This window comes from Liolophura sinensis, chromosome 8 (assembly GCF_032854445.1).
Source record: "Liolophura sinensis isolate JHLJ2023 chromosome 8, CUHK_Ljap_v2, whole genome shotgun sequence".
NCBI classification, from domain to species: domain Eukaryota; kingdom Metazoa; phylum Mollusca; class Polyplacophora; order Chitonida; family Chitonidae; genus Liolophura; species Liolophura sinensis.
Window position 1 is genome coordinate 51,980,700 of NC_088302.1, and position 12,465 is coordinate 51,993,164.

At 39.8% G+C, this 12,465-nt stretch overlaps 1 protein-coding gene across 6 annotated transcripts in view; it reads left to right on the top strand.

Moving 5' to 3' along the window:
- Nucleotides 1-8,743, top strand: part of LOC135472410 (xanthine dehydrogenase/oxidase-like) — a 45,329-nt gene extending 36,586 nt beyond the window's left edge. For all 6 annotated transcript variants that reach the window (XM_064751900.1, XM_064751901.1, XM_064751899.1 and 3 more), the window contains 8 exons: nt 701-846; nt 1,027-1,108; nt 2,082-2,177; nt 2,616-2,872; nt 4,034-4,148; nt 4,622-4,708; nt 5,500-5,667; nt 7,397-8,743. In XM_064751900.1, coding sequence (XP_064607970.1) covers nt 701-846; nt 1,027-1,108; nt 2,082-2,177; nt 2,616-2,872; nt 4,034-4,148; nt 4,622-4,708; nt 5,500-5,667; nt 7,397-7,549 — 1,104 coding nt within the window. In that variant the 3' untranslated portion in view covers nt 7,550-8,743. The remainder of the gene's footprint in view (nt 1-700; nt 847-1,026; nt 1,109-2,081; nt 2,178-2,615; nt 2,873-4,033; nt 4,149-4,621; nt 4,709-5,499; nt 5,668-7,396) is intronic.
- The last annotated feature ends 3,722 nt before the right edge of the window (nt 8,744-12,465 follow it).

The window sequence follows — 12,465 nt, forward strand, 5'->3', positions numbered from 1 at the left end:
ATAAGACAAAGGAATAATATGTAAATGGTAATGAGACATTTCTTGATTAGTATTGTGGCATTGTTTATCTCCAGAAAGATTATAGTGAAAAAAATAGAATTGCAATGGTAATTCCAATGTTTTCGGCATGATACTTTTTAGATTTATGTATTTACTTATTTTTTATTTGATTAGTGGTTGTCACCAGTTGGATGTTTTACTTTTCTGACAGTGGCCAGGTTTATGGGTGCAGGAAACTTGAGTACCCATAATAACCACCACTCGTAGCAACCGCCACCCTGGGTAACCACCACCCTCAGGCACCCTAATTTCCGCCACTCATAAACCTGACCTCTGTCAGATAAGTGAAACAAATATTGAGTATAGCATTAACACCAATCGTTCAGCCAATCAATGAATCAATCAGTGAATCAATCGTAACTTTTGAAAGCATTATGATCGCATGCATTTTGTGATGTTTTTGTTTGGGATTGGGAACATCGTACTTATGTGTTACCAAACATTTTCGATACTTTCATAGCTGCTATCAGCAATATTTATTACTCTCATAAAACAGGAAAAAAAAAGAATAAATAAGGATCAAGGTCATTTTAATCAAATAATGAATCCAAAGTTAGTTTAAAACTTAAGGCAACCATTAAATAAATTATTTATAAATAACATGTAATGTTGGCTCTTACATGTGATTGATTAAATGCAGGTCCGTGAGTTGCAGCTGTACAAAGAAGGGGAGACAACCATAACAAACTGTTTCCTGGAGAATTTCAAGCTTCCGAAGTGTTGGGAGGAGTGTAAATCCTTGGCCGATTTTGACAAGCGCTCACAGCTTGTGAAGGAATTCAACAGGTATGAGCTGAGTGCTGTTTTATCAATCCCTACCACATGTACCAATATCTACAATGTCATATGAATGAAAACTCCTAGGGTACAGTTCAATACACAGATAAAAAATTACTTTTTTAAAAAAAGGCCAATTGATTTTGTACCTCCCACTGAATTTTGTATTGATTTGTGTTGTTTACCTAGTACCAATAAGCAGAGGAAGAGAGGATTGGCCATTCAGCCCATGATGTTTGGTATAGGGATCTATGACAAGTTTTTGAACCAGGTAGGATTAGCCTCCTTCTGTATCGCATTTTAAATGTGACCTTGGTGGCATTGTAGTGTGTTTGAGGCAACCCTTTAGTATCACGTCTGGTGTCCATATCATGACGTAGCTGTGACCTGCCTTTTGTGTCATATCTGGTGTCCATATCATGGTGTGGTGTGGTGGTGACTAGAAGGTTAGATGTTAGAAGGTGTTGTGACATAAATTAGACTGAAGACAAATTTAAAGGAGAAGAAAATTGAAATATCAAACAAATACCATTGAAAAGAGTATGCATTGCCTTGCATGTACTTGCCATAAAAAAAACCTAATATGTATCTCAAGTTGATAAATTAAAAATATATTCAGTGCCAAAATCTGCTGTGGGCGTCTCCATTTTGTCTAAGAACTAGTCCTGAAGTCTTCTGTGTTAGGAGGAGAATTTCTGTTGGAAACAGCTGAAGTGCAGTTCGTACATTTCTGGTAGAAAATGTTTGTGACCTGCCAACTGCCGGGACTTCGCGTTGCTTCGGTGATCGGGAAACCGGAATGTTGGAGCCGGCAGTTTTAACGACTCTCATTGGCTGAAAGACAATACACCCCCATCATAAATTACAGGATGTTAATCATGGAGGAAGTGATGGACCCAGCAATTTATGCCAGCTTTGCTGTTTTCAGGCTTTACGTGTCATTGTAAAGTATATAGTGCCATTTTTTAAATTTTTTTCTCCTTTAAAGATGAAGGAAAAAACCAAACAGATTGTTCATGATAGACATATAAATGCACATATCATTCCTCACTGGAAATAGTGTGACCAATGTGTGAAATTCTCTTGAGTACGGCATAAACCATCATGATTTTATTTTCGATAAAATTTAGGTTCTTTTGGTAAAAACTGGCTGAAGACCACTCCGCTTTTGAATCCACAGACTCAGCATCATACGCATGATATATGTACATGTGAGACAATTTTTCGTCAACTTTGTGTTGAAGGCTGGGGCTTTGGTCCATATCTACACAGATGGGTCAGTGCTTGTGACACACGGTGGGTGTGAAATGGGACAAGGTCTCCATACCAAGATAAAACAGGTGCCTGTTTAGTACATGTACACAGATTTGGCTTGCAAAGGACGTCAATTGTTCAAGATAAATTTGAGAATTTAGAATTTGTATATTTCAACTTAAGGATGTTGTTAAACACCAATCAATCAATCAATCAATCAGTCAGACAGTTGACTTATTTTTTCAAGAATTAATTATTTAAATTTACTTGTGATTGGTGTGTAATTTTTTTTTTTTTTTTGGATGGATTGCATGGTATTGTCATGATCAGTTGAGGTGTTGAAGACATATTGACATGATGGAAAAGTCACGCAAAACAGGAAAGATCATAAAACATATCCAGATTTTTAAAAAAATTTCCAGTTTTATTTTTGTTCCATTTTTGGATTTTTTAGTGTCTGCTTGTCCATAAAACACAAAATTATATTGGTGTCACCTTACCATTTTCTGTGATGTTACCACCAGATTGCCTCTGACACACTGGGCATCTCCTTCGACAAGGTCCTTGTCAGTGAGACTTGCACCAACATGGTGCCCAATGCCACGGCCACAGTGGCCAGCGTTAGCACTGAGCTGAATGGAAGAGCGGTGCATGCCGCCTGCATCACCCTGGTGGAGAGACTGCGGCCATTCCGTGAGGCTGATCCCCAGGCGGGATGGGAGAAGTGGGTGTCAGCGGCTTATTTCAGCAGGGTCAGTCTCTCAACCACTGGATTCGTAAGGCAAGTCACACAACCATTTTAGTCGACAATTATTGGTCTTGTACAACTGTGATCAGGTTGAAAGAAGCCAGGTAGTGCTTGGAGCAAAGCACTGCACTGCTCTTTATAGTGAGTATGGAGCAGTGGGCCACAGCTCTTAATTCAAACATAACAGTTTTGCGATGACAGGGGAATGATGATTTTAAGGAATTGAAGTCAAAATAAAAAAAACTGTCAGAAGTGAACGATTTATTTCGTGGAGAAACCTGTAGATTCAGTTGAAGCTTAATGGAAGGTGCTTCCTGAGATGGTAGCGTTGCCGAGAATTTGATGACCATGTGGAGCCAATTTTGGCAGGCCTATATGCAATTTAAACTCAGGTCACACTTTTGTGTGATGGTAGCTATGGAGCCAGACGCGCTGACACAAACCACAGTGGCATCTCAGAACTGGGAAGAAACATTGGTAGAGTGTAAAACACTGCTCAGAGATCAGCATTGTCCTTCAGATGGCCTCTATATGTAGCTCGATCCTTATGCTGGACTTGTTTCGATGGCCAGTTATGGATTATTGCATGTATTCCAACACCAATGTGGCTCATAGCTGTGGCTGCAGTGGCGCGGAGACAGTGAGGTGTGTACCACTGACTGAGTCCTGCACTGCCTAAGATCCCTGCTCTCATTGAGCGCAAGCTGTTCACTCCCATTGCCAGCAATCCGCTGCTTTAGGAGCAGCTTCTAGTAAGAGGATGTAGAAAAAACACATAGTTGCCCATGTTGCGCTTATCCAGATAGAGTACCTAGATGCTTATTGTTTGATGCCACCTCTTTATATCTCATACATGGGACAAGTGCCTATTGCCCACATGATGTCTTTAATGCTAAATGGTAAATATTTCATCTTTAAACTTCACTGCATGAGCAATTATATGTAAATTCATTTTGCCTTTGTCCTCGGAAAATATAAGATTTTGAAGAAAAAAGATGTTCTGACAGAAGAACCCAGCCCCCTATTTTATTAGCGAAATGGAACCACTCCAGCGTCCATGATGAGGACTGCAACTGTGTATAGATTGTCGGTTTGAGCACATTTCGCTCAACATTGCTTTTCCAATGGTAAATCAGGCACTTAAGTCCTTTATTGATTTTATGGTGTATTTCTTCTTTATATTTTAATTTTCAGTTATGGAGATTTTGGGTTTGACTTTGACACATGTAAAGGCCCTGACTGCATGTACCTCACATGTGGGGTGGGGTGTTCAGAGGTGGAGGTGGACTGCCTCACAGGAGAGCACAAGGTACGCAGTTTATACGCAGGTAATCACATCAAAGTTATCTCCCCTTGGAATTGTAAGTTGAACACTCGCTCCTGGAGATCGAGGGCATTTAAAGGGCAATTTGAGGGTTTTACCTGCCAATGACCATGGCACTGAATTCAACTTTTGCTGTTGTGGACTGGAGGTTGCACAAATTCCACATGTGGTCATCATTATGAAGTCCCCTTGAAAATAGAAATGTTGTGTGTGTTTACGGCCCTAGAGGACAAAACCCTGGTTATATCAAAGCCCAATTACACCTTTCGTGTATAACGTATTGATGCTAGAAAATGCGAGCTAGTCCGATTCAGAGTCTATATTAAGGTAAATTCTACCAACATTATTATGATAAAGTATTACAGTGTATTTACACTTACAGAACATGAAATTCAAACTTGAACAATTTAGTGGTACAACCTTAATTCAGTATTCAGATTAATTGTTTATTTGCACAGTTGGTGAGGACGGACATTGTGATGGATGTGGGGAGAAGCATTAACCCAGCGGTGGACATCGGTCAGATTGAGGGTGGCTTTGTACAGGTCTGTCTGATTGCTCTGATGACTTTGTATGGATCTGTCTGATTGCTGTAATGACTTTGTACAGGTTGGTCTGAATGCTCTGATGACTTTGTACAGGTCTGTCTGATTGTTTTGGCATCTATGTACAAACCTGTCTGATGTATCTGTTCTTGTGAATATGTACATTTCAGTCTGATTGTCCTTGAGCCCTTGTACTTGTCTGACTGATTGCTGTGTGACTTTTTACAGGCCTGTCTCATTGTTCTGTATGATATGGTTTTGTAATACAATATGAGTACTGCATGTTGGATGATGTGGTTATATGATTACAGGGACACCACATCATGTGGTTGTATCATTACAGACATATGGGTACTACCTAATGGAGGATGTGGTTGTATCCATACAGGTATACAGGTACTACATGATGGAGGATGTGGTTGTATGATTACAGGGATGTGGGTACTACATGATGTGGTTATATGATTACAGGGACACCACATCATGTGGTTGTATCATTACAGACATATGGGTACTACCTAATGGAGGATGTGGTTGTATCCATACAGGTATACAGGTACTACATGATGGAGGATGTGGTTGTATGATTACAGGGATGTGGGTACTACATGATGTGGTTATATGATTACAGGGACACCACATCATGTGGTTGTATCATTACAGACATATGGGTACTACCTAATGGAGGATGTGGTTGTATCCATACAGGGATACAGGTACTACATGATGGAGGATGTGGTTGTATGATTACAGGGATATGGGTACTACATGCTGTGATTGTATGATTACAGGGATATGGGTACTACATGATGGAGGAGGTGGTGCACTCTCCCGAGGGAAAGCTTCTCACAGACAGCCCCCTGACATATAAGATACCCCTAGCAGCTGATATACCAGCACAATTCAATGTGGCTCTACTCAAGAATAATCTCAATGATAAAGGCATTTATTCCTCCAAGGTAAATTCAGTTTGCTTACCTGGTAAGGCAGGTGTGGTGACGAGAAAAGTATTATTGACTAGTCTATTATTTGCATAACTCCCACTCACTCAAGCCAGTGAAAAGGTGAGCTAACCCAATGCATCACTTTTAAGTCTCACTTTCCCGTTTCCCAATGAAGTTTATTAGTGTCAGTGGAAATGTAAAATTGTAACCGCATTCCCTGACAACCAATGACGCAGGTTTTCACCAAAAGCTGTACTAATATTACAAATTAGCCATTCGGAGTGCCTAAATTATCATGTGGAATTTCTGTTATAACTCATACACTATATTTAGCTCTTCAAAGTGAATAATTGTGGAAACAGTCAAAACTTGACATGCATATTATTATGATTAATGGCAGGATGTGAACATCTTCCTGTGAACATTCCTTCCTGTGAACATCTTCCTGTGAACATCTTCCTGTGACATTCCTTCCTGTGACATTCCTTCCTGTGACATTCTTCCTGTGACATTACGCCCTTCCTAAGCAGATGTTCTGACCCATATCCGGGCCAGATATATCGTTAGGATTGAGCAGTACTGTATTCATTTGGATTATTGTGTTTTATCTGTTCCTTACTTAAGACTATTTTTACAGCTAAGATTAGGTTAAGATTACTCTATCGTGATTCATTGGGTCACTATCGTCATTACATTGGGTCACTTGCTTACATTGGGTCACTTGCTTACATTGGGTCACTTCCATTGCCTAAACCTATATACCAGAGTGACCGCTTTGGTGGTATAGTGGTTAGAATGTTTGTCTGAATGTCAGTAGACCTGGGATCATAGTCGGGTCATAGCAAAGACTTCAAAAATGCTACTTGTTGCTGCCTCATTTGCCACTCAGTGCTGACTGGTTGGCTAGGTGTCAGTATAATGTGACTGGGTGTGGTGTCATGTTTGGTGTCTTTGGCATGGTACTTCAGTGGTTACAGCTCTTTGACGCCATGGACTTGCCCTACTACAAGATGACAGAGTATATATAAACACACCTAATGAATCCTTGTCATCATATGACTGACACTTTAACATTCATCCACAAGTATGGTGTGCATATCTCTGCGTCTCATAAGGGGGAAGTTCGTCAGTAACTTGCCAAAGGTTGGTGGTTTACGCCTGGCACTGGTTTCTTCCAGCTCTAAATTCTTCTGCTGTCGTGCGCATGAAACCAGTGAGTGAGTTAAATAAATAAATATATACCACAGTTAAATGCTTCTCACCTATATACCTCAATATCAGTATAACACAGTTCAAACATATATATATATATATATATGCAACATATTAAACAGGGAAATTGTGTATAAGTGTTAGTTCCAGTGAAAGTAATGGGCCTTTCAAGGGCGGTGATGGATTGTTACTGGTACATATATGGAATAATTTCAGCAAATATACAAATGCAACAGTAATCCTCACTACTTTATCTGTCGGGGGGCCTCCGTGACCTGATGGTTAGCGTGCTAGTGCAGAACAGTGACCCAGGAGTTGTCAAAATGCAGCTCATGCTGGCTTGATCTTGTACATCTTTGTATGTGGGAAGGTCTGCCAGCAACCTGCGGATGGCCTAGGGTTCCTCCTGACTCTGCCTAGTTTCCTCTCACAATAATGCTGGGCACCATTGTAAAAGAGAAATATTCTTAAATACCGGTACAGCTTAAAACATGAAAGAAATCAATAAATAAATATTTTGTGTCTGCCACAGGGTATTGGTGAGCCGCCGCTCCTGCTGGCTCTGTCCGTCTACCTGGCCACTCATGATGCCGTGAAGAGCGCCCGTGTGGAAAGGGGGTTGTCAGAGGTGTTCTATTTGGAACATCCATCCATTCCCGCTAATGTCCTCAAAGCCTTGAACTGAGGAATGATTGTTTACTAAACTCAATTAGTCTGTCACCCAAACTTTGGGGAGTATGCATACACATTACGCTCATTTTGTAGAGCAATGAAGCTATAAGCATTAACTGGCGTTGTGATGTTGATTAACACCAGCTAGTAAAAAAAAAATGGCGATTTAAGGGATTTAAGTCATGGAAATACTATCAAATTGTATGAAAATGATTCATGAATAAAATGCAGGACTTAGCATTGTGTCTAAAACCATTAACTTCTTCTGCAACTGGAATAAAAAGTTGGGCTTTAAACCTACCTTCAGTCCCTTTCACTATCGGCAATGGATACACCCATAATGCATTTTATGAGGTGTACGTGTAGTTTGGTGTAGAGTGACAATTAGTTGTGATGTCCTGCCACCAAAAATGTGAAAATGAAAAAAATAATTTTGTTCTAATGATTGTCATTTTGGTTTATCTGTCATGAAAATGATTCTCAGGTTTATACCCACCCTGTTGTTTTGTTCATTATGATGCTCTATTACCAGTTTAATGGCTTGAATTGAACAACTCACTTTGCAAATATAGTGCTATAGTGCCATTATTATATAATTTTAATGACAGCACACATGTAATAGCAGTGCTAATTGTGTTATGTTTAACATTAACATGTTGTTTTCTCCTGAGCATTAATGCATAATTACCCCATGCACAATGTAGCTAGTTATTGCGTAGTCTCTCATGCCAGACCGTTTTAACCTACCTGCGGTTGTACGCTCAGTAGAAATACCCATAATACTCTGATACAAGTAGACAGTGATGTAATCAGTTTTAGCCAATGAACATTCTGTACGAGACCAAAAAGCCTTCTCAAAAGACTACAAATTTTCATTGGTTGAAGTGTGGATATGTCTTTATTAATATTCATCATTAACCCAGAACTGGCAAAATTTGAGAAATTAGCTAGGAAGCTGAGGTCATTGTTTGTCACAAATTGGGATAAAAAAGCTATGCATATATCAGAGACAAAATGTCTTCAAGCCATTCTACAGGGACAAGATGTTTTTATGTGCCGAAAGACTGGAGTAGTGCAATCATGCTGTCAACAGTATCCTTAGAACAACGTCAGCAAAACCCCTATTGTTATGGCTGTGTCACCATTGGGGAACCTAGATTACGAAAATAGTTTGTAATATTTTGGAAATAAAACTCAAGATTTGACATCTTGGTATACATGTGTTTAAAACCTTAAGTGTTCACCTAACTACATGTGCACTAGAAGAAAATTATTTATCAATCAGGGATAGGCTTTTCAATATATTAAGACAATGTATTGATTATTGTAACGTGGTACAGAGCAGAAGGCCTGCTGTATTAATCAGACTACCAAATACAACCCAGTAGGCTTCAACTGGCCGACATGAATACATTCACTTTTTAATTGAAATTTTCACTTGAACAATGGTTGGTGGTGAGTTTTATTATGGTTTGAGAAATCCAAAGACAAAACCACTGTCCTTGGGCAAGTTGCTAGCTTACTTTCAGACTTGCATTCCAAATTGGTGGAAGAGAGGTGGTCCTCCTTAAATGTGAAATGGATGAATAACCTTTGGAGTACCGCGGATTGTCACAATGAAAGCAAGGGAACCTGTAAATTCCCTACAGCCTGCACTGAACCTGCACATCATGTGCCAGCAATTAGGAGTTCACCACCTGAACACAAAGCCATGCCCTGTATCTTGCTATTAAAAATAAGATACATGTAGAAACCGTTGGTAACCGGGTAGGGTAAGGGTATGCTTGTCTTTCCTCAATGAAAAAGTGTATATTGCAGAAAGGGTTTCACTCAGCCATCAGTTATTTCCTAACTTAATTGTACTGGTTACTGTTTTAAGTGTCCTACCTGAACCTGTAGCTGAAATGAACAAGGAACTCCATAAAAACGTAAAAGAGAAATGGCAAAGCCATGCGGTATTATACACCTGTACAATTGATTTACATAGAGTGTACCAGGTTTATTTATTTGATTGCTGTTGAACACCAGTCAAGAATTTTTTTATGGGTAGAGGAAACTGGATTGGCTGATGTAAACCACTGACCTTTGGCAAGTTGCTGATGAACTTTCCCATGTATGACACACTGACATGCATAGCGTATAGATTGTATATTAAGACAAATGAACAACAACAGACCACATAACAGGTCATACGAGCAATGTTGACTCCCATAAATTGGCACCAAGGTCCCACATACACTGCGAGAAGGGGAATGTACACCACGTTTAATGTCCACCCATATATGCAGGGAGTAAAGGCTGCAACGAAAGCTGCAGACAGAAAATCTCTTTATGACGACTTCCCAGTGTGATGTAATGTGAGGAATTATATATTTCCACACACGGCCTTAAATTAAATATCTGCGTAAACAAGATGAGCTGCGTAAAACACCAATCAAAAAAATAAATAACAAGATGAGAATGTTAAATATTATAAACAGTGACACATACATCTGATCTTGAGATGAAATGGTTTTACTTAGTCTGGTAGCAGTTGGATTACCACATAAGAAAAGAAATCACATCTGTACGTACATGTAGTTGTGTCAATGCATTGCTTTCACGTTAAAGGAACTCTTGCGTTTTGTTCTGGACAATTGTGTATAGATGTATGTTCAGCATGCGATATTCCATGACTGAACAATTTACAATAAATCAAGATTAACTTCTTACTGATACAAGATACATACGTGGCATATTAAACTTTTCTGATGCCACTCTGCCATCTACTGTGTGTAGTGTGTAATTCCGTCAACAAACAAACATACCGGGGGATGTACTGCCGATCGACGCCCATTCGAGCCACTCTCTGCTTGCGTGTTTCCCTTTACTCTTTGATGTCTTTGCAAATAATCTTCCTTTCTCGCCTGCAGGTTTCCTCTTTCCACACAGCCTGTCCCAATTATAGAAATGACACAGAACATGGCCTGAAGAAATATCCTCTCCTTTCGCAACAACAACGCCAGGCTCGGGAAGGCGAAATGGAAAGCCTCTATAGCATAGCTCCTTTCGAGATCTTGCTTTCCATCGTCAAATCCTAACTCTGGGCTTCTACAACACGATTGTTCAGGGTTGATACTAGTTGCGTTAAACAGATTTTACAGTATGCCTTGAAATCGACGGAATATTTCCATTTTTTTTTTTTTTTTGTCGTCGACATCGAATCGCATCATTGTAGTAGGCTATCAATGTTTGCACATGTCAATTGTCATTTACTGTTTACAACTTCCCGCCAAGGGATAGTACGATCGTTTCTCATTGGTCGGCCAGGGTTATTTTAAATAGCTATGTTTACGTCACCGTATGCCAGACGTGCACGTATTTCAACAGAGGTCGAGTAGACCTATGGCTGCGGTCCACTGCCTAAGAAAAGTAGTTATTAATATATATATATTTTTGTGTATGAATTTTTTGCCTGTTGTCTAAATGTATCAAAATCTGGTTTGTCAGCCTTCATGTATAAATGTTCTGTGCATTTTGTTAATTGCCTCATAGTGTAAAAGCTTTAATATCAATGCATGCATCATATTCGTACAAGTATTTGATAAAGAGTCGTATTTTAACCCTGAAGCATTTTGTTTACTAACGTCAATGACCCACTGTACATGACATTGGGAAAGTTCACAACTTGCCAAGGGTCAGTGCTTTACACCTGGCACCCCAGTTTTCTTCACCCTTAAAACTTACCGCCGCTAAGTGAAATATAAAGTAAGATAAGTAAATAAAATGAACCTGAGCCGTTGTACAAGTGAAATTATCGGAAGTACATGTGACTAAAGGGAAGTCCTCATGGATCAGCGTAAAACACTAATCAAAATAAACTGAAAGGAATGGTGAAAAGCCGAGGAAGCCTACAATTTTCATCCGTCGTAGGCAGGGATACTGCAGCGGTGATTATTAATCCACACAATGCACTGAAGGGGTCAAGTTCACTGGTACTTGTACATATAGTATTGCACCCAAAATGTTGCTATGGATACTAGCACCCATTGCTCCAAGGGTACTGTCTTTACCTCAGTGTTAGCATTGTCATTCCCTGTTACCTTATGGTCATGTTACAGTAGTACATGTACTTCCTTGGTGTTTTTAAGGTTACACTTGAGATGTTATCACTTGAACCAAAGGAGTCATGTTTGTTGAAGGACACACCAAGTTCCTAAAGAATTTCATGATGTATGTTTCATGTTGTACAGTTTTTCAGTCATAAGACGAAAAGGGGACAGGTGTGTGTACATGTACTTATATTGTCTTCTTCTGACAGGGCGAGTCCATGCTGCCAAAGTGCTGCCACTGAAGCCGAAGACACCAGACATGACACCCCACATGTCACATTATATTGACATCAGCCCAACCACTCATGTTTCTTTACTCTAACCATTCAGTGCAGAGTGCCAATCGAGGCAGCAGCAAGTACCATTTTTAGTCTTTGGTATGACCTGACCCGGGTTTGATCGTGGGGTCTCGGAACTTCGAGGCGGACGCTCTAACTGTTCGGCTACCGAAGCAGTCAACTTCATGATGTAAAAACCAACTTATCCTCTGAAGCTAGATCCAAGAAGGTGACATTGCTACATGTAGACTATGTAGCCCGTCTATTTATTTATTTCTTTCATTGGAGTTTTAGGATTATGGTGGGAGGAAAACCTTCCCATGGACCCATCGATTTTTCAATTCATTTATTTCATTGGTGTTTTACGCCATACTCAAAAATCTTTCACTTACACAACAGTAGCCAGGAATGTGGTGAGGAAAACTGGCCAGAGCCCAGGGGAAACACATTACCATCTGCAGGTTGCTGGGAGACCTTCCCACAGGCCCATTTATTATTACACCAACCATATATACATATACACACAAACAAGACTCAGAAGTAACAAACCAAAGGCAAGC